Genomic DNA, 23,311 nt, shown 5'->3' with positions numbered 1-23,311 from the left:
AAGGTCCTTTCAATCATCCAAATCTAATTTCTCTGAGACTGACTGCATGGAGATTGAACGCTTGATTTTATCAAAGCGTGGCTTCTCCGAGTTAGTCATTGATACCCTAATACAGGCACGAAAGCCTGTCACCAGGAAAATCTACCATAAGATATGGCGTAAATACCTTTTATTGGTGTGAATCCAAGAATTACTCATGGAGTAAGGTTAGGATTCCTAGGATATTGTCCTTTCTCCAAGAGGGTTTGGAAAAAGGAATATCAGCTAGTTCTTTAAAGGGACAGATTTCTGCTCTGTCTATTCTTTTGCACAAGCGTCTGGCTGAAGTTCCAGACGTTCAAGCTTTTTTTCAGGCTTTGGTTAGAATCAAGCCTGTGTTTAAACATGTTGCTCCCCCATGGAGCTTAAACTTGGTTCTTAAAGTTCTTCAAGGAGTTCCGTTTGAACCCCTTCATTCCATTGATATTAAACTTTTGTCTTGGAAAGTTCTGTTTTTGATGGCTATTTCCTCGGCTCGGAGAGTCTCTGAGTTATCTGCCTTACAATGTGATTCTCCTTATCTGATTTTCTATTTAGATAAAGTAGTTCTGCGTACAAAACCTGGGTTTTTACCTAAGGTAGTTTCTAACAAGAATATCAATCAAGAGATTGTTGTTCCATCATTGTGTCCTAATCCTTCTTCAAAGAAGGAACGTCTTTTACATAATCTGGACGTGGTCCGTGCTTTGAAGTTTTACTTACAAGCTACTAAAGATTTTCGCCAAACATCTACACTGTTTGTGGTTTACTCTGGACAGAGGAGAGGTCAAAAAGCTTCGGCAACCTCTTTCTTTTTGGCTTCGGAGTGTAATACGCTTAGCCTATGAGACTGCTGGACAGCAGCCCCCTGAAAGGATTACAGCTCATTCTACTAGAGCTGTGGCTTCCACCTGGGCCTTTAAAAATGAGGCTTCTGTTGAACAGATTTGCAAGGCGGCGACTTGGTCTTCGCTTCATACCTTTTTCAAAATTTTACAAATTTGATACTTTTGCTTCTTCGGAGGCTATTTTTGGGAGAAAGGTTCTACAGGCAGTGGTTCCTTCCATTTAAGCCTGCCTTGTCCCTCCCTTCATCCGTGTACTTTAGCTTTGGTATTGGTATCCCACAAGTAATGGATGATCCGTGGACTGGATACACCTTACAAGAGAAAACATAATTTATGCTTACCTGATAAATTTATTTCTCTTGTGGTGTATCCAGTCCACGGCCCGCCCTGTCCTTTTAAGGCAGGTCTAAATTTTAATTTAAACTACAGTCACCACTGCACCCTATGTCACCACTGCACCCTATGGTTTCTCCTTTCTCGGCTTGTTTCGGAATGACTGGATATGGCAGTTAGGGGAGGAGCTATATAGCAGCTCTGCTGTAGGTGATCCTCTTGCAACTTCCTGTTGCGAAGGAGAATATCCCACAAGTAATGGATGATCCGTGGACTGGATACACCACAAGAGAAATACATTTATCAGGTAAGCATAAATTATGTTTTCCTCATTTAATTTGGTAAATTGTTCATTGGATTCCCATTTATTAAAGTTCACATTGGATTCCTGTACCTCTTTATCAATTATATCTTGTTTAGCCTCAGTTTCTTCAGGGAACGCATGAAGGAACACAGGAGGGATATCCTTAATATTAAAATTAAGGATAGTGGTGTTGCGAGACATTTCTCTGAGATGCACCAAAGTAGCGTACATGACCTAAAATTCATGGGTCTGGAACTTATTGACATCAGTGAGAGGGGAGGTGATTGGGATAATTTATTATTAAAATCCGAATGCAAATATATTTATAATCTTCATTCGATGCAGCCAAATGGCCTAAATGAAGAATTGAATTATGCACCATTCCTTGGTTACTAATATGGAAATAGTGAGTGTAGATCCCCTTACAGGTAATTACTAAATATATGGGAATCTGCGATTCCACACCACTAACTATACTGATGTTTAATTCTTTGTATATATGTATATTTGTGGATGCCAACATAGGCTAAGTATATATACTTTTATGGTATGGAATATTTTTTATGAATTGGTAGAATAGCAATGTATAGAACAATCTGTATCTTTAGGAGTTTATAAATACCCCTTCAATAATACCTAAATAACTCAGGTCTCTGTAGGTGTATACACCCTTATGTCTATACAGCTTATACTTGAAATCTAGCGCTTACTGTGTATTTGTGTAGATTTACTTATATTTTTCTACCAATACCCTGTTTTGTTGGGTACATACCAATTTTTGTGTATATACACAGATTTAATTGTATTGCGTGCCTAACACGATTGTCAAGAGCTGCAACGATTATTATATCTTTCTTATTGGTATTTATGTTATTTATGCTATAGTAAGTATTTGATGTGAATGTGCAATGTTATATACAGTTTTCTATTTCACCTGCTGTCAGCACTTAAAAGGAGCTGAATCGTCATACCGGATATCAATTCAGCTTGAGAAAGCCCTCAGTGACGTGGGGTGAAACACGTGTAGCACAACGGTTGATTCGCCGTGCCGCCGATTTCCACACTGTGTTTGGATTACAGCGTTCTAATGGCAATACCTCGTTAATGGATCGTTTACTGGATTGAGAGCAGTGGTTATACTTCTGGTTGAGTAAGTTTACACGGGGGTGAAAACAATTTCAGGACTGCTTCTGGACACAGGTAATATGCATAGCATTGGATGTTAACGCTTCCTGTGACACAACGTAAGAGCTGAGAGTAACCAGACCAGTGTTTATCCTTGCAGAGTGACTCACTCGACCCCTTTGGCATTGGTTCAGCTCGCTCCATACTAGAGCGAGTGGTGGGGATTATTCAAAAGGACTTTGACACTGAAAGGCCCCGACAGTGTACTTTTTACTAACTCTATACGCTCTATACCACTGTGAACTGCTCTGACTTCAGATCCATTATAACACGCAACACAGGAGGACATTGGCTCTATTGGTCTTCTTAATATGCAGCTTGAACACTAACTAAGCTATTACGCTACTAACTTTACAGCTTACATACTGCATCAGAAGCATATGATGTATTAACCTTAATCAGTGGACGCACTGCTACTTTTTGGCTAATGAATAAGAGCTCTTGTGTGTGTGTATGGGGTAATGAATGAACTTGTGATATATACAGTAGATGAATTGTATCATTTTTTGTTTTGTTTCATATATTGCATTTCTTGCTTTACATTTAGTGAATAAATTACTTTGTTGCACCTTGACAACTATGTTATGTGTGTGGCTTTGAGTGGTCCACAGCCCCAGGGAATTTATATTTGATTGAGATTTTATGTGCTGTGCTGGACAGGGTTTACTGCGTTTTTCTTTTTCTAATTACATTTTCAATTATAAACCCCCTTGCACCTGTAGCCTCATCTAATACTAAGATAGGTAGACTACAGTTCACTAGTCAGTGTACTTACTCAGGCTAGCTGGTTATATCTATATACATATATATTATATATATATATCTATATCTATCTATCTATCTATCTATCTATCTATCTATCTATCTATCTATATATATATACACAGGGAGTGCAGAATTATTAGGCAAATGAGTATTTTGACCACATCATCCTCTTTATGCATGTTGTCTTACTCCAAGCTGTATAGGCTCGAAAGCCTACTACCAATTAAGCATATTAGGTGATGTGCATCTCTGTAATGAGAAGGGGTGTGGTCTAATGACATCAACACCCTATATCAGGTGTGCATAATTATTAGGCAACTTCCTTTCCTTTGGCAAAATGGGTCAAAAGAAGGACTTGACAGGCTCAGAAAAGTAAAAAATAGTGAGATATCTTGCAGAGGGATGCAGCACTCTTAAAATTGCAAAGCTTCTGAAGCGTGATCATCGAACAATCAAGCGTTTCATTCAAAATAGTCAACAGGGTTGCAAGAAGCGTGTGGAAAAACCAAGGCGCAAAATAACTGCCCATGAACTGAGAAAAGTCAAGCGTGCAGCTGCCAAGATGCCACTTGCCACCAGTTTGGCCATATTTCAGAGCTGCAACATCACTGGAGTGCCCAAAAGCACAAGGTGTGCAATACTCAGAGACATGGCCAAGGTAAGAAAGGCTGAAAGACGACCTCCACTGAACAAGACACACAAGCTGAAACGTCAAGACTGGGCCAAGAAATATCTCAAGACTGATTTTTCTAAGGTTTTATGGACTGATGAAATGAGAGTGAGTCTTGATGGGCCAGATGGATGGGCCCGTGGCTGGATTGGTAAAGGGCAGAGAGCTCCAGTCCGACTCAGACGCCAGCAAGGTGGAGGTGGAGTACTGGTTTGGGCTGGTATCATCAAAGATGAGCTTGTGGGGCCTTTTCGAGTTGAGGATGGAGTCAAGCTCAACTCCCAGTCCTACTGCCAGTTTCTGGAAGACACCTTCTTCAAGCAGTGGTACAGGAAGAAGTCTACATCCTTCAAGAAAAACATGATTTTCATGCAGGACAATGCTCCATCACACGCATCCAAGTACTCCACAGCGTGGCTGGCAAGAAAGGGTATAAAAGAAGAAAATCTAATGACATGGCCTCCTTGTTCACCTGATCTGAACCCCATTGAGAACCTGTGGTCCATCATCAAATGTGAGATTTACAAGGAGGGAAAACAGTACACCTCTCTGAACAGTGTCTGGGAGGCTGTGGTTGCTGCTGCATGCAATGTTGATGGTGAACAGATCAAAACACTGACAGAATCCATGGATGGCAGGCTTTTGAGTGTCCTTGCAAAGAAAGGTGGCTATATTGGTCACTGATTTGTTTTTGTTTTGTTTTTGAATGTCAGAAATGTATATTTGTGAATGTTGAGATGTTGTATTGGTTTCACTGGTAAAAATAAATAATTGAAATGGGTATATATTTGTTTTTTGTTAAGTTGCCTAATAATTATGCACAGTAATAGTCACCTGCACACACAGATATCCCCCTAAAATTGCTAAAACTAAAAACAAACTAAAAACTACTTCCAAAAATATTCAGCTTTGATATTAATGAGTTTTTTGGGTTCATTGAGAACATGGTTGTTGTGCAATAATAAAATTAATCCTCAAAAATACAACTTGCCTAATAATTCTGCACTCCCTGTATATATATATATATATATATATATATATATATATATATATATATATATATGTATATATATATATATATATATATATATACTGTATAAATATGGGTGTAAATATATGTAGAAATATTTATTCATGAATAAATAGAACAAAAATAAGGAACATTGAAATATGAAATATGCATATTTTCATGTAGGTTTAGCGCTAATGATAATTTGTTATGGTGTATGCATGAGTTAATTGAGTTCTATGGGGAATACGGGAGCGAGCACGTGATATTCTAAGTTTTTGCATTAGTCGGGTTACATCTAGCGCAAAAAAAGTTTTCTTACAACTTATAATAATAGTGGAACCTGACCAGCATGAAAATATTAATTTTAGCTAAGTTTTCGCTATAGCAATAACGCAAAATACCGCGCTACTAAATGCTGCCACCGACCAGCAAGCGCTATCCAGGGTGCTGAACCAAAAATGGGCCAGTTTGTAAGCTTACATTCCTGCTTTTTCAATAAAGATACCAAGAGAACGAAAATATTTTGATAATAGGAATAAATTAGAAAGTTGCAAAAAATTGCATGCTCTATCTGAATCATGAAAGAGAAAAAATGTGGGTTCAGTGTCCCTTTAAAGATGCCTGATGTTCACTTAGACTTCCATTTATACTAGTTTCAAAAGTGGATTGGAAACACCTGTTTAGCATTTGGTGACTAACTTGCTGGCCCTCACATCAATCATTTATTAATGCTCTGTCAGGATTTGACAGGGGAAGTTGTACACATGAGTTAGCTATTTAGTCAACAATCTCAGCTCCTTCACCCTTTCCTGTTTTCTGTCCTTTTTTATGGTGCTGAATGAAAAAAGAATGAATGCAACTAACAAACATGACATTTTTTGTTACTCAGCCATTTTGATCCCCGGTCCATTCGTCTAGTCCTTATGCGGACAAATTTTTGGACAGGTCTGAAGCCTAATGCACATGTCTATTCTTCAGACTTGATTTGGATAACTCTCTTAAAGGGACAGTATACTCTGAAATTGAACCGTCAAACCGTCATGTGCAACATGTATTTAACATAAGTTTCATTCATCAAAGTGTTTTTATCCTATATATTTTATCGTTAAACTTTTAACCCTTGTGTATTCACTGTCCGCCTCCATGACCGCCGCTTTTTTTCATATATTTCAAGAATTGGCAATTAACCTATAGTGGTTATATCTGTCGCGCTATGTACCTGCTATGTACCTCTATTCCTTGTTATGCGCATGCCCAAAATCATAAGTTCACGGCAAGCGATGGATGCTTCCAAGCGTGAGCGAGCTTCAGTGGGAGGAAAAATGGGCATCACATCATTTGCATGTGGGAAGTAAAAAGTCAGTCTATACCGTCCACATTTTAAATGCCGTGGAGGGGTTGGAGAATGGACGTCGAGTAACGGTTAGGCTGCAATAGAATTATTTTTTTTCCAAAAAGAACAATGCTGTTCTAATGTAAGGATATAGAGGAGGTTAGCGTTAGCTTTTACAACGTCTGAATTTACAGACCCTTTAAACATCATCTGGACTAAAGAGAACTGGGAAGTAGTAAATATTGATACTGGTCAGAAGACTTTTAAATCTTTTTTTTTTTTCTTTTTGCCGGCTGGGATTACTCTGTTAAACGCTTGCCAGATAAGTTTAGGTTTTAAATTTCCTTGTTCATTATTAGGTATTCTTGTGGGCTTAATGTTTAGAAACTTTAGTTGAGCTGCTTTTAAAGGCAGCAACTTAGCTTTGCTCAATTTTAATTTGATTATTATTTTTAGCATCTCTACAGTCTGTATTGCCAACTTTTCTTCCAGAGAACTAGGCATCTTTTGTCCTTACCAAGTCTTCCATATCACTAGGCGTTTACGTGTCAATATTTTTCATCCTGCTTTCACTGTCCCTGTAGGTACTTGTGTTTGTGTGAACTGTAATAGGTTGGAAGAGGGTTACAACCTTCTCAAAAAAGTAACAACACAAATACCCTGCTATTTTGTCAGAAGTACAAGTAAATAATAAATCCTAAGATTAAATCTGCTTTTTCTTAATAGCAACTAAACTTTAATACATTCAGAGAATTTAATGTAAAGCTTTTGTCTTCTTGTTCACAAACTACTCGCACATTTCTGGCTGAACAGTGTTTATTTTAGAATAGTTTTTTACTGCTTTGGAAAAGATTATGGTAAATGTATACATTATAAAATAAACCTTGGTACCTACTTTCATTATCATCAGTGTAAGCCGTATTTATTTCTTATGTGCATATAGGGAATGCAGGCACGGTTTGACTTAAAGGGTGAACTGATTCCACCAAATACTGAACTGCCCACCCATCTAGGGCTGCATCATCATGGAGAAGAATCGGAGGTAAGTGTGCTGGAAGATCACTTCTTATCACTTCAAAAAATTTCACCTACATGGAGTGACTCACTTTCAGAGTCTTTACATCTTTAACGGAAAAATGCAATAACAAAAGATTATGTTATTATATGTTATTATTTTCTGAAGCTAGGTTATGCAGGGTTATCTTAAATGTGAGTAGGTTCTAAGTTACAGCAGAAGTAGATTTAAAGAAACAGTACACCCTAAGCAGGGGAAACCAAATCATCTGGATGGCCATAAAAATATTATGGTAGTGGGCCTGCTTTCATTTTAAATTGCTCATTATGGTCCTCTATTTTGATATTTTTAAACAATATTTTCCTTCTTTATATTATTCTAGTTTGGGGAACCCTGACAATTCAATAAAAGGGAAGCATGCAGTGGGTTAATCCGTTCATTGGGTGCCCCTTTATTGAGGAAGAAACTTTATTTTAAGCAATTAGCTTAAATTTATTTCTACGGTGGTGTTAGTCCATAAAAATCCTTACTTGTTGGAATTAATCTCCTGGCCACCAGGAGGAGACAAAGATACCCTACAACAAAGCTTTAAGTATCCCTCCTACATTCCATTCCTTCCCAGTAGTTCTTTGCCTCGTCAAGGAGAGGGCAAGGATAGGGTTAGTCAGTCAGTTTCTTTCTTGGTAGACATCCTCCATTCCGGTGTCTCAATGAATGTGTTTCTTTTTTGTTTTGTTTTTTCTGTCTCCATCATGGGAGGTAATTACCACAGATGTCGGTTTGTTGGGTTTGGGAGGGCTCTGGAGCCCCCAAAGATCTCTGGGAAGTTTGGTCTTCTCAGGAAGGGAGACTACCAATACATGTCTTGGAACTCGCTGTGATTGTCAGGGTGCTTCAGACTTGACCTCTTCTCCAATCGATTCCTTTCATTCACTTTAATTCAAACAGCATAACAGCAGTAGCTTACATTATTCATCAGGGTGGTACCCACAGTTTTCTAGCAATGAAAGAGGTTTCATGCATTCTGAATTGGGCAGAAGCCCATTACTGTTCCATTTCAGCAATTCTCATTCTTGTGGTCAATAATTGTGGTGTGGACTGAGTCGTCAGATTTTTGCATACCAGGGTACGGTCCCTCAATCAGAAGATTTTTGACCAGTTGGTGCATCGCTGGGGTCTTCCAGAGATAGACTTAAAAGGGACAGTATACACTAATTTTCATATAACTGCATGTAATAAACACAACTATAAAGAAGAATAGCCACATATACTGATCTAAAAATCCAGTATAAAACCTTTTAAAAACTTACTTAGAAGCTCCAAGTTTAGCACTGTTGATGAGGTTAGACTGGGACGCCCAATGAAAGTGGTTTGGAAACCAGGAAGAGCAGACTAAATACAAAATATGTAAGTACTGGTGCTGGAGCAGAAACACTGTAACGCCAGATGGCAGGACTTTCGGATCCATCTGGAGTGAGAGCAGCCTGGGCTACACACAGCCAGAAGGGTGTTCACTCTAAGGAGTTTCAAGACAGAGCACCAGCACCTGAAGCTTTGGGAGTTTTTACGTAAGGGGATATCGCATTGTGGGGATCCAACTGAGTTCCCTTCATAAAGACACATAACAAACTGATCTATGAATTGGAGAGAACTTTTCTTAGGGGATATCAGGAATTAGCATTTTTGCTGTGATATCACGTATTGATATAGTATATTAAATTATATATTTGTTTTTTTAGATCTTATTTATTTATTTCATTATTTTATTTGAGTTTTCACTATTATATGTTAGTGTTTCTGCTCCAGCTTCTTTTAGCACAAGTACTTTTGTATTTAATCTAATCTTGAGCTTAGGTTCTTTTGGAGCGAGGATCCATTTGGTACTAGGCAGAGAGTGAGGGGAATAGCACAGGTTACCTTATTTTATTAATCTGAACCAGGAAGAGCAGACACTCCCCCTCCCCCAATCCCTGCATATGAAAAGGCAGATTAGACAAACAGGAGCCAGGAATAGTCTGTAAACGAGCGTAGACATCTGACACTTTGAAGTTTGGTTAGGAGTCTCAAAAAATAAACAAAACTATATATTGTTACAAAAACACTCCCAGACGGGCTATATAAATGGATCATCTACAAAACATTTATGCAAAAAAAATCTAGTGTACAATGTTCCTTTAATGGCGTTCCGTCTGAACCACACACTCCAGATATGGTTCAAGGTCAAGGGATCTTCCAGAGGAGTTGATAGATGCTATGGCATTTCCTTATTCCTATTAGCTAGTTTATCTTTTTTCCTCCAATGGTAATTTTGCCGAGAGTTATAGCTCAAATCAAGCAGGTACAATTTTCTGTGTTATTTATTCAGTCTCTGAATATTTCTGCTTGAAGATTGAACACTTAGTTCTTTGTCAAGGAGTTTTTTTCCGTCTCAGTAATAGAGACTTTGATTCAGGGACGTATGCTTGTCTCTAGGAACATTTACAACAATGTGTAGAAAGTGTAACTTTTGTGCAGATCGGTGATATACATGGCATTCTGTGGAATCCTCAAATTTTACAATTCTCTCAGGATGGATTAGATAGAGCTTATTATAAGTCAGCTATCTCAAGGGTCACATTTCAGCTTATTTCAGTTTTAATGCATAGGAAATTTGCATTTCTTCCTGATATTCAGGTGTTCATTCAGATTTTTCCTCAACTAAAAGAGTATTTAAATTGTCAGCTCTTGATCGTGAGCCACAATATTTGGTTTTTCATTAGGACAAGGCTGTCTTGCAAAATTTGTCTGGTTTCTACCTCAGGGGGTTTCTCCAGAGATCATTAATCTGGAAATCATTGTGCCTTCCTTATGTCCCTATCCAAATTCATTCAAGGAGGAATTACTGCATAATCTGGATGTGGTTAGGACAGACTACTAAGGATTTCTGTCAGTCCTCTAGGTAATTTATCCTGTTCTCAGGTAAACAAAAAGGTTGAAATACCACTTCTGTTTCTTTAGCTTGTTTAAAAAATAAATAAAAAAATAATAATATAAATTTGATGTATTTACCTTGGAGGCAATTCTGGGAAGGAAGATCCTTCAGGCTGTAGTTCCTGGTAAATAGGTGCCTGCCATCCCTTTATTTTCCCACCCATTTTCACCTTAGAATGAAAACCATAATTTATTATTACTAAATAAATTCCTTTCATTCTTGGTGGTGATGGTCCATGAACCCACCCAATTTATTTTGCAAGATGTATCGAGTCCACGGATTCATCCAATACTTGTGGGATATTCTCCTTCCCAACAGGAAGTGGCAAAGAGAGCACCCACAGCAGAGCTGTCTATATAGCTCCTCCCCTAACTCCACCCCCCAGTCATTCTCTTTGCTGGCTCTAAGCAATAGGAAGGGTAAAGTGATTGTGGTGACAAAAATGTTAGTTTTTATTTTCTTCAAGCAAGAGTTTGTTATTTTAAATGGTACCGGTGTTTACTATTTACTCTCAAGCAGAAAGGAGATGAAGATTTCTGCCTGGAGGATGATGATCTTAGCATTTGTAACTAAAATCCACTGCTGTTCCCACAGAGGCTGAGGAGTACAGGAAACTTCAGTTGAGGAACGGTTTGCATGCTATGCTGCACTGAGGTATGTTCAGTCATTTTTTTCTAGAAAAACTGTGATATTTCAAGAAAAGGCTGACCGTATCCCCATGAGGGGAAGGGGAAGCTGTAATCAGAGATTTATTGTAGTATTACAAGCTTGCATAAGGGCTAAGTTACTTTCTGGTTGACACTTATATAATAGAGCAAATGTTTTTATTGAGAAATATGGTAAAACGTTTTTGGGACTTTTATTTAGAGTTTATTTGGCTTATTTTGAGGTTTTACAACCCACATGGCTGTTTGAAACACATGAGGTGTTACTTTAAGGCCCCACAGACATCGAGTAAGAGGTGGGTGGGGCCTTAGATGCGCAGTTGTTTTTCATTACTGGACAGCAAGCTGCAACGCAGGAGGGTCCTGACTCGATTTTGTGGCCAAACCTTGTTCCCTCAGATTCAACCCCTAAGGGCAGGTAGGAGCCAATGCAGAGCTGTGGCAAGGTGCTGACTGTGTATTTTCCGGTTTTTGACACTTGTCAATCCGGTTTCGTTATTAAGGGGTTAATTTCTTCTTTTACTAGTGGGGCAACCTTACTAAGGCTTACAACATATACTGTAAAAAATTTGAAAAGTTTGCTGCATTTTTAAGCAGTTTTGCAGAACGTGTAAATCTTTTTTTTTTCTCTTAAAGGCACAGTACCGTTTTATGAAATTGTTGTTTTTACATTGAATAAAGTGTTTTCCAAGCTTGCCTGTCTCATTACTAGCCTGTTAAACATGTCTGACATCAAGGAAACTCCTTGTTCAATATGTTTAGAAGCCATTGTGGAACTCCCTCTTAGAATGTGTCCCACTTGTACTGATATGTCTATAAATTTTAAAGTTAGCAAAGTGTTAAACTTGGGGGTATACTATGTAGCTTATTTGTTACTGGTGTCTCTGTCCACAATAAAAGATTGGATAAATGAAAATCTTCAAAGAGCACTTCACTCTGTTCATATAAATCCCATCTGTGTATCTGTACGGTATATATGTATTGGGTGATGGCTTCTGTGAGGTACAATTAAGGCTCAAATTTGTCAAGCGTAGCTGTTCATGCAATAAGGCATATCATTTTTCAACTGTATGGCTCAATAGCCCAAGACTTTCAATTCGAGTCACCTTGATCAGAAACTTGATGCCACGGCGGGCCCACCTCACATACCTTTTCACAAAGTATAGATCCTTCTTCGGCTTTTAATTCCTCCTTCAGGATATCGGTGTGCGGGGTTTCACTGGAACCCGGTCCCCCTCCTATTCCTTCCACTCACCTGGAAAAGTTTCCTCCGTCGGATCTCTCTCGCAAGACTCTGTGACTGGTGCGTGACGTCAGTACTGGGGGTGTGTGCTCTCCATCCAATCCGTGGGCGGCTTTGTCGGCACAGTAAACCAGCGTGGTGCAGAAAAACGGCAAGTATTAATAGCAGGGAATGAAGGACAAGCACCACTGCTAAGTTAAAACATTGATTTTTCAATATGTTTAAAAATGTATATAGGACAGCAGTATCATAGTAAAAAATGGGTTAGAAAGAGCAGAGCAAATTAGGGCTTACGCGTTTCAGCATAAAGCCGTAGTCATAGCCTATGACTATGGCTTTATGCTGAAATGCGTTATCCCTAATTTGCTCTGCTCTTTCTAACCCATTTTTTACTATGATACTGCTGTCCTATATACATTTTTAAACATATGGAATAAATCAATGTTTTTTTTGTTTTTTTTTTATTGAGGTACATTTTTTGGCATACAAAATAGGTTTTACTGCGTTATACAATTGCACTCCAGGAATGCTTGTATCAAGGTACATCCTATGATTCACATGTTCAATAAAGCTTATGTAACAAACAATAACTTTTGTAACAAAGATGGAGAACCCAGGTTGCATATTAAAAGTGTATATGCAGGGAGCAATATCTTCTAATTATATGGCAGAAAATGGGTAAGTGAAAAGTTTGCTGTACAAGTGAGAACACTTTAAGAAAAAGGAAAAAAAAAAAAACATGCCAATACGAAAAACTAAGCCCACAATTTCATTTAGGAGGCCTCTCTTGGACCCCACATCTTATAGGATAATAACATTTAAACAGGGCTGTCTGGTATAGAAGAGACCACTTATGGATCTCATAAATGGGACCTCAGATTTTATTTTATTGGTTAGTTGCATAGTTAGAGTTAAAATGGAGGGGGAGAAGAAAATTATCCATTAAATCATGTTATTACACCGAATGGATCCAACTATTGGAAGCATATCCTTATATTTGGCTATGGGTAGTAGTCTGGTTCTGCCATTACTATATAAACCAACAAATGTGTGTAAGCATTCAGCAAAAAGCATAGATTAATCTCATGAGGGTCAGCATACCTGCTATGGTATATGTGTTGTATGGTAAGGGCTATAACTACAAAAGGAGCATATTCAACTAAAATGAGATAGGGAGGCCCTAAGCATAGACTTCACTGTCTGTTCTAGAAGGGGAGTGAAGTGTCTATTAAGATTATTAGTAGGGCAGCTATCACATTCTTGGGTGCATATATAAAGACACTTTCGTATTCCTCCATGTGCCTATAGTCTCGCCATATCGGCCGCATACAGCAAGACCACAAAGCGCCATAGTGGGAAACAGTGAATGAGGCCCCGTAAGAAGAGCTGGTAGAAATTAAATAATTTCTGAGGTAAAATCGTTATTTCTAAATGAATAAGAACAAATATGCTTGCCCTGTACAGAGATACCATAAGTCAACATTTTAAAGCTTATATTATACATTTACCATACGTGGATATAGATCCCAGTGAGCTTCACTAAGGAGACATTGGGATGAAATTATCATTTCAAATTGAGTGAAAACAAATATGATTGCCCTGTATGTGTCCATAAAAGGGTGACATTTAATTCTTATACTAGGCATATACCAGGAGTAAATACAGTCCCCAATTAGCTGCTTTTATGAAAAAGATCTGTAATTTGCTCTTTCTTTTCTTTTTTCTTCATTTTAGCTGCTAGTGAGAGCAAGAAAAAAAAAAAAAAAAGGACAGATACTGTGAGAATGGTGCTTATCAAAACAATAACAGTGTCGCTGCTAAACTCCTGTCTCAGGACAAATACTAAGTGCGATCCATTTTTTTCCTTTGAAAAAAGTTCTCAGTTGTGGAATTTAAAGTCTTAATATCATGAGGTGTCCAGACATGTATAAAAGATGTACTGCTCATAAACTCGGATTGCTGGATTCAGACCCTTTTTTAAGGCAGGATTGCTACTGCTAATTTAATAGTACTGTGCCTTGGTAACATGTATGTAATAAGGAATTAAACATTTAACTTTTATATAAACAGGCCACTTGTATAACTATGAATAAAGCCAACATAAAACACGGTATCACACAGATAGAAGTCTGTGTAACTTAAATCGGTCAAATAAGTAGGAGTTGCGAGGAGTTCACTGTTCACCTCCTTAATCCGAATGCATGTTGCGATCTAACCCACTCCGGACCTTAGCATACCTGTGTGCAACTTAGGGCATAGAAGACTGTAGCAGAGACTAGGGTAAGCTTGACTGTATGTCTGGATGCGTCTCCTCATAGCTAGCGATCGTGAGCCAGGGACTCCTAGCATGCTATTTCCACAGTGAAGCAAGGTTGTAGGTGCGTTATAGGTCACAAAAAGCATGTGACCCTCTCTCCTTGATAACGGCTTGGTGATCTGAGAGGCCTGAGTGTCAAACAATGCGATGCTGTGCTGGACTTCTTGGTTCTGCTTGTTAGGTCTATGCGAAGGCAACATGCAGCCTGGAGCTGGTATGATAGCGTGCTGAGCTGGTGTGTTGAGATTTGCCGCGATAATATTTTCTAGGTACTCGGAGCCAGCCTGAGCTAACTCTTTCTGCAAGAGATATCTATCAGATAGAGGTGTTGCGGTCAGCTTCATTATTGAAAGTTTACTGTCCATGAGGGGCTCCCGGTCAGACACCACTGCGCTTTCTAGGGCCATATTACGCTGTTGAATTACGTCAGCGCCATTTCCCCAGGCCAGATCTATGACTCTCCCAAGCCGTGTAAAATGTTCATCCAAGACTTTGGCGATCTGATCAAGTAGGAGAATATCCTTGGACTCCATCGGGTGAATTTGGTATTTAAATCCCCACTGAGAATAGGTAGAATCGGAACTCTCCAGGTTCCTTCTAACGACAGAGGCCCAGGGCTCTCTGCCGGGGGGTTATGTGGGAGGCCAGAGCCTCAAAAAGTCTCCGGTTAATTGCAGCTGAACCTGATCAAAGTAATAGACAGTGCTGGTTGTTGGGCTTCTTCACCTGCGTCTCGTATGGCAAGTTTGGCTAGGCGATGACGATGGTAAAAGGGTGATTTTTAGAGGATTAGTTAAGAAGCTTGTAGCAGCTAACAATTAAGCGACCTGTCATGGCCGCCGCCCGGAAGTTCCCCATAAATCGATGTTTTAACTCTGCAGTGGTGCTTGTCCTTCATTCCCTGCTATTATAAATTTTAAAGAGCATATTGTAGCACTTAAAAATGTAGCGCTAGAGGATTCTCGGACAGAAAGAAATGAGGTTATGCCATCTAGTTCTTCCCAAGTGTCACAACCAGTAACGCCCGCACAAGTGACGCCAAGTACCTCTAGTGTGTCTACTTCATTTACCTTAAAAGACATGACAGCAGTTATGAATTCTACCCTCACAGAGGTTTTATCTAAATTGCCTGGGTTACAAGGGAAGCGTGATAGCTCTGGGTTAAGAACAAATGCTGAGCTTTCTGACGCTTTAGTAGCCGTATCCGATATACCCTCACAATGTTCTGAATTAGGGGTGCGGGATTTGCTGTCTGAGGGAGAGATTTCTGATTCAGGAAAGACGCTCCCTCAGACAGACCCTATTGTGGTTCCAGAGAAATTGTGTAAAATGAACAAATACTTAGAGGTTCCTGTTTACACTGATGTTTTTCCGGTCCCTAAGAGGATTGCGGACATTGTTTCTAAGGAGTGGGATAGACCAGGTATTCCGTTCGCTCCCCCTCCTACTTTTAAGAAAATGTTTCCCATATCTGACACCATGCGGGACTCGTGGCAGACGGTCCCTAAGGTGGAGGGAGCTATTTCTACACTAGCTAAGCGTACAACTATACCTATTGAAGACAGTTGTGCTTTCAAACATCCTATGGATAAAAAAATTAGAGGGTCTCCTAAAGAAAATTTTTGTTCATTGAGGTTTTCTTCTCCAACCTATTGCATGCATTGTTCCTGTAACTGCTGCAACTGCTTTTTGGTTCAAGGCTCTGGAAGAGGCTCTTCAGGGGGAGACCCCATTAGATGATATTCTGGATAGAATTCAGGCTCTTAAGCTGGTTAATTCTTTCATTACAGATGCCGCTTTTCCAACTGGCTAAATTAGCAGCAAAAAATTCAGGTTTTGCCATTTTAGCGCGTAGAGCGTTATGGCTTAAGTCCTGGTCACCTGATGTCATCAAAATCAAAGCTTTTGACCATCCCTTTCAAAGGAAAGACCCTATTCGGGCCTGAACTGAAGGAAATTATTTCAGACATCACTGGAGGGAAAGGCCATAGTCTCCCTCAGGATAAAACAAATAAGATAAGGACCAAACAAAATAATTTTCGTTCCTTTCGAAACTTCAAGAGTGGTCCCGCTTCAGCTTCCCCTGCTGCAAAGCAAGAAGGGAATTTTGCTCAATCCAAGTCAGTCTGGAGACCTAACCAGGCTTGGAACAAGGGTAAACAGGCCAAGAAGCCTGCAGCTGCCTCCAAGACAGCATGAAGGGGTAGCCCCCGATTCAGGACCGGATCTAGTAGGGGGCAGACTCTCTCTCTTCGCTCAGGCTTGGGCAAGAGATGTTCAGGATTCCTGGGATTTAGAAATTGTTTCCCAGGGATACGTTCTGGACTTCAAAGATTCCCCCCCCCCAAAGGGGAGAATTCACATTTCTCGATTGTCTGCAAACCAGACATAAAGAGAGGCGTTCTTACGCTGTGTAGAAGACCTGCATACCATTGGAGTGATTCACCCAGTTCCAAGAGCGGAACAGGGCAAGGGTTTTACTCCAACCTGTTTGTGGTTCCCAAAAAAGAAGGAACTTTCAGACCAATCTTGGATCTCAAGATCCTAAACAAATTCCTCAGTGTCCCGTCTTTCAAGATGGAGACTATTCGACTATGCTGCCACTGATCCAGGAGGGTCAATATATGACCACCGTGGCCTTAAAGGATGCGTATCTGCACATCCCTATTCACAGAGATCATCACCAATTTCTCAGGTTCGCCTTTCTGGACAGACATTACCAGTTCGTGGCCCTTCCCTTCGGGTTGGCCACGGCTCCCAGAATTTTCACAAAAGTGCTAGGGTCCCTTCTTGCGGTTCTAAGACCGCTGGGCATAGCAGTGGCGCCTTATCTAGACGACATCTTAATTCAAGCATCAACTTTCCAACTAGCCAAGTCTCACACGGACATCATGTTGGGTGGAAGGTGAACATAAAAAAAAGAGTTCTCTCTCCCCCTCACAAGAATTTCCTTCCTAGGAACTCTGATAGACTCGGTAGAAATGAAAATATTTCTGACGGAGATCAGGAAATTAAAACTCGTAACCACCTGCCGAGATCTTCGTTCCATTCCTCGGCCTTCAGTGGCTCAGTGTATGGAGGTAATCGGACTAATGGTAGCGGCAATGGACATAGTTCCGTTTGCTCGGATACACCTCAGACTACTGCAACTATGCATGCTCGATCAGTGGAATGGGGATTATGCAGATTTATCTCCACAAATAGATCTGGATCAGGAGACCAGAGATTCTCTTCTCTGGTGGTTGTCACAGGTTCACCTGTCTCGGGGAATGTGTTTCCGCAGACCAGAGTGGGTCATAGTTACGACAGATGCCAGCCTACTGGGCTGGGGTGCAGTCTGGAACTCCCTGAAAGCACAGGGGTTATGGTCTCAGGAGGAGACTCTCCTGCCGATAAACATTCTAGAACTGAGAGGGATATTCAATGCGCTTCAGGCGTGGCCTCAACTGGCTGCGGCCAAATTCATCAGATTTCAGTCGGACAACATCACGACTGTAGCTTATATCAATCATCAAGGGGGAACACAGAGTTCTCTAGCAATGATAGAGGTTTCCAAAATAATCCGATGGGCAGAGACTCACTCTTGCCATCTTTCAGCAATCCATATCCCAGGGGTAGAGAACTGAGAGGCGGATTTCCTAAGTCGTCAGACTTTTCATCCGGGGGAGTGGGAGCTCTATCCGGAGGTGTTTGCCCAACTGATTCAGCTATGGGCACACCAGAATTGGATCAGATGGCGTCTCGTCAGAACGCCAAGCTTCCTTGTTACGTGTCCAGGTCAAGGGATCCCCAGGCAGTACTGATAGATGCTCTAGCAGTGCCCTGGTCCTTCAACCTGGCCTATGTGTTTCCTCCATTCCATCTCCTTCCTCGTCGCAGGACTTTGTATGCAGACCTGGTGGACATGTCATCCGTCCCACCATGGACTCTGCCGCTGAGGCAGGACCTTCTGATTCAAGGTCCTTTCAAGCATCCAAACCTGCTTTCTCTGCGTCTGACTGCTTGATTTTAGCAAAGCGTGGTTTCTCTGAATCCCTCATTGATACCTTGATTCAGACTCGAAAGCCTGTCACCAGAGAAATCTATCATAAGATATGGCATAAATATCTTTACTGGTGTGATTCCAAGGGTTACTCATGGAGTAAGATCAGGATTCCTAGGCTATTATCTTTTCTCCAAGAAGGATTGGAGAAGGGATTATCAGCTAGTTCCTTAAAGGGACAAATATCTGCTTTGTCTATCCTTTTACACAAGCGTCTGGCAGATGTTCCAGACTTTCAGGCGTTTTGTCAGGCTTTAGTTAGAATCAAGCCTGTGTTTAAACCTGTTGCTCCGACATGGAGTTTAAATTTAGTTCTTAAAGTTCTTCAAGGGGTTCCTTGCATTCCATAGATATTAAGCTCTTATCTTGGAAAGTTCTGTTTTTAGTAGCTATCTCTTCGGCTCGAAGAGTTTCTGAATTATCTGCTTTACAGTGTGACTCACCTTATCTTGTTTTCCATGCTGATAAGGTGGTTTTGCGTACCAAACCTGGATTTCTTCCTAAGGTTGTTTCTAATAGGAATATCAATCAGGAAATTGTTGTTCCTTCTCTGTGTCCTAATCCTTCTTCCAAGAAGAAACGTCTGTTGCACAACCTAGATGTGGTGCGTGCTTTAAAGTTCTACTTAGAAGCAACTAAAGATTTCCGTCAAACATCTTCATTGTTTGTTGTCTATTCTGGAAGGAGGAGAGGTCAAAAAGCTACGGAAACCTCTCTTTCTTTTTGGCTGAAAAGCATCATCCATTTGGCTTTTGAGACTGCTGGCCAGTAGCCTCCAGAAAAGATTACTGCTCACTCTACTAGAGCGGTGGCATGGGCTTTTAAAAATGAGGCTTCTGTTGAACAGATTTGTAAGGCGGCGACTTGGTCTTCGCTTCATACTTTTTCCAAATTTTACAAATTTGATACTTTTGTTTCTTCGGAGGCTATTTTTGGGAGAAATATTCTACAAGCAGTGGTGCCTTCCGTTAAGGTACCTGTCTTGTCCCTCCCTTCATCCGTGTCCTAAAGCTTTGGTATTGGTATCCCACAAGTATTGGATGAATCCGTGGACTCGATACATCTTGCAAGAGAAAACAAAATTTATCCTTACCTGATAAATTTCTTTCTCTTGCGATGTATCGAGTCCACGGCCCGCCCTGTCTATTTAAGACAGGTAGTATATTTTATTATAAAACTTCAGTCACCTCTGCACCCTATAGTTTCTCCTTTTTCTTCCTAGCCTTCGGTCGAATGACTGGGGGGTGGAGTTAGGGGAGGAGCTATATAGACAGCTCTGCTGTGGGTGCTCTCTTTGCCACTTCCTGTTGGGAAGGAGAATATCCCACAAGTATTGGATGAATCCGTGAACTCGATACATCGCAAGAGAAAGAAATTTATCAGGTAAGCATAAATTTTGTTTTTTTCAGGTTGGCCGAAGTTCTAGTTCACACCTTTTTCCCTACTATCTTTCTTACTTCTTCCTCCTATTGTTGGGCTATACATACTATTGAGAGGGAAAGGGAACTAGGAGCGATTTGTTGTAGGGTGTCTCTGTCTCCTGTGGCCAGGAGATGAATTCCCACAAGTAAGAATTTTAGTGGACTGTCACCACCAAGAAAGAACGGAATTTATCGGGTAAGAATAAATTATGTGTTTCCACTGTCACTCCCATGTGTAATTATATAAATATATCTTTAATAACTTGTACGGAAGGTACAGTAAGAAATAGGAATAGTTTTAAATTCAAGGCATCAGTTTAGTAATCTGCTGTCTCTTTATGTTTGTAGATCTAATAAAGGTTATGTATTATGAATTTACTTAATTTAGTAGAAGTAAGCGTTCACTGTGCTAATAGCATACTTATTTTGCCTCTAGTGATAATGTAATCTCTTGGTCCCCCAGACTGGGGTTTGATAAGGCTATGGGGATGACAGTGGGGATACAGGGCCAGGGTCTTATTTACAGTTTGTTCTTTTTCCTTTTTCTTTTTTTGATCATAATAGTAATAATTTATTTTTTTATTAAATGTGAATTGTGAAACCCGAATTAAAAAAATTAGGCGGACTTGCCACTTCATTTTTGTTATTACATTGGCACAACTTTTTTTTAAGAGACCATTTCTCTTATTATTTTTTTTTATTATTTATACATCTGATTGACATGAGCACTTAGTGGGGTACTCGTTTCTGCTTCTCATTCTTTACTAATCATCTTTTATAGAGAGCTGGGTACTCACTTCAGGAACTCTTCCATCTCTCTCGCAGTCAGTTTATCCAACAAAGGGCTCTTTCCCAACAAGTGCTTGGAAGGATTGTTCAGAAGGTAAGGAATACAACAATCTGTTTCTTTTCCTGCAGATAACACTTAAAAAAGTGTGTGAAACATTGAATCACATTACTACCCAAATGTTACCACCTCTACTTGTAGAACTGGGGTATGCTTATATATATATTTGTGATTACACAGTAGATAAAAATGTATTGACCTATGGTTTTTATTCTGTATGCTCTACAAGCCTTTTCATCAAGCAGTTCTTAATTCAGTTCTCCTTTTTATAACTGTGTAAGAGCTTTGTAATTCTGTAAATCATGTGTAAAAATCTAGAGAATGAAAAGTTAAAAATAAATGAATGCAATAGTAAGTGAATATTCATATACTGATGTCTGATGTCTCTGCTCTTTGGAAGGCAAGGCAGGGGGAGTTCAGTTCCTCTCTGAAGGGCAGTGTCCTGCGGCTGCTTTTGGATGCTGGTTTTCTCTTCCTCCTGCGCTATTCTATAGATGATTCTGCAGAAAATGTCATTGCTGCATCTGTTCATAGTCTATATTCCTTGCTTGTGTCACCTGATGATGAGGTAGGTAAAACATATACTGTACACTGTGTTAACACCACACGTGCCAATAAATGCAGAGATTAAAGGGACATTTAACAGCTGGATACAACTCCAGTAACATGGTTACAGCTCACCATATTATTGCTTTCCTCCTCTACTCACAGCTCTCTTTAAAGACATTCTCTTATTTTAACCCATTACAGAAGCGAGTTGGTAAGCTCTGCAATTTATAATGGACATTGTCATCTTGTAGCTTGCGTTTTGTTGCATCTTGTGACAGAACCAGTGCACAAATCTGTGATGATGCCGGGTTTTTGACAGCTGTATCTTTCACTTTAGCGTTTAGCTCACATAATAGAGGGTGGAAACATTCATTTTTTTGCAGTTTTTTGTTACATAACAAATATAAGCTTCAAGATGGCGCCCCCCAGTGTGAAGATGCAGAGCTTCATTAGCTGATTTTATAAGGGGTTAAAACAAGAGAAGACTTTGAAGACAGCTGTAGACACAGGAGGAAAAACAGTATCATGATGTGTAGTAACCATTCTATTGTAGTTGTACTCAGCAGTTAAATGTCCCTTTGATACACACTGGAAAGAGAATTTAAATAAAAATGTTCCTCTCAAGTAAAAGTGGATGGCTATTAGGGCTAGTGTTGGTAGTGGGGGGCAGCTGTAGCATTCTACTCATTTGGAGATTGTTGCATATGCAGGAGCTCTTACTTGAGTCAAATCAGCACCAGATAGTCCTGTTGAAGTGTCCAGATGCTTAGCCACTTGCTAGAATGACACGTAAATCTGCCTTAAATGTATGACAAATATCAACAATACAGCTCACCATAAACATTATATGACTTGGAATCTATACAGTTTCTAAGTCTGCTTTAAATTGTGTTACTCTAAGGAGAATGCTGTTTTGACCACAAAGTGGATTATGTTCCCAGCACATAATATATAGATGAATATGTGGTTAGAAGGGGGTGGAAGAAGAGTATACACTGAAGACCTTTTACTTTCATAAAGTTTCTACCTTTCCCAAGAGGGCTAGCAAGTTACTTATTAACAATGCACCTAAGCTTTGTGCAGTGTCATTCTGATCAAAGAGCAGAACATTTGTTAAAATCCTAGCTTTCTTTTTTATTGATTACATATAAATAAGAATAGTAAAATGATATGTTTTGTTAGAGGACTGTAAAAGAGGCATGTGTGCTAAATATACAGATTGTAAAATAATGCACAAGCTTGGTTATTAGTTTATAAATTATCAAATTGTCTTCGTTCTCTTTGTATCTTTTTTTTTTTTTTAAAAAAAAGGCTGTAATGTAAGCATAAGAATCAGCCCTTTTTTGGTTCAGAACCTGGGTTTCCGTTTGGTGTCTAAATGTAGCCGCCAATCAGTAAGCTCTACTGAGGTGCTAAACCAAAAATGGTCCGGCTCCTAAGCTTACATTTAAATAAAGATACCAAGAGAACAAAGAAAAAATGATAATAGGAGTAAATTAGAAAGTTGCTTAAAATTGCATGCTCTATCTGAATCACTGGCGTGACTAAGGGGTTGTCTCCCGAAAAGTCGCCTGTTTGCTTGTCTATGTAACATTGCAATAAATCATTTTTTGCTGTCACCTACCTGCCTTTTTCTACTATCTGAATCACAACAGTTTAATTTTGACTAAACTATCCCTTTAAGGTGCAATATTTAATTTCTGTAGTATTGCCTGGCCTTAATGTTTGTTATAGGAAGTGCTGATAATATTCAGAGAGCTAATTGTTGTTTAA

General features: G+C 39.6%; 1 protein-coding gene across 6 annotated transcripts in view; it reads left to right on the top strand.

Annotated features, from left to right (window-relative positions):
* The window catches only part of RPAP1 (RNA polymerase II associated protein 1), a 227,147-nt gene that overhangs the window by 93,613 nt on the left and 110,223 nt on the right, over positions 1-23,311 (top strand). For all 6 annotated transcript variants that reach the window (XM_053697817.1, XM_053697819.1, XM_053697814.1 and 3 more), the window contains exons 9-11: positions 7,412-7,510; positions 20,924-21,025; positions 21,390-21,557. In XM_053697817.1, the coding sequence (XP_053553792.1) occupies positions 7,412-7,510; positions 20,924-21,025; positions 21,390-21,557 (369 nt within the window). The remainder of the gene's footprint in view (positions 1-7,411; positions 7,511-20,923; positions 21,026-21,389; positions 21,558-23,311) is intronic.

This window comes from Bombina bombina, chromosome 1 (genome assembly GCF_027579735.1).
Source record: "Bombina bombina isolate aBomBom1 chromosome 1, aBomBom1.pri, whole genome shotgun sequence".
Taxonomy (NCBI): domain Eukaryota; kingdom Metazoa; phylum Chordata; class Amphibia; order Anura; family Bombinatoridae; genus Bombina; species Bombina bombina.
Note: the sequence above shows the minus strand (reverse complement) of the source record. Positions and strands in the feature narration are given on the sequence as shown.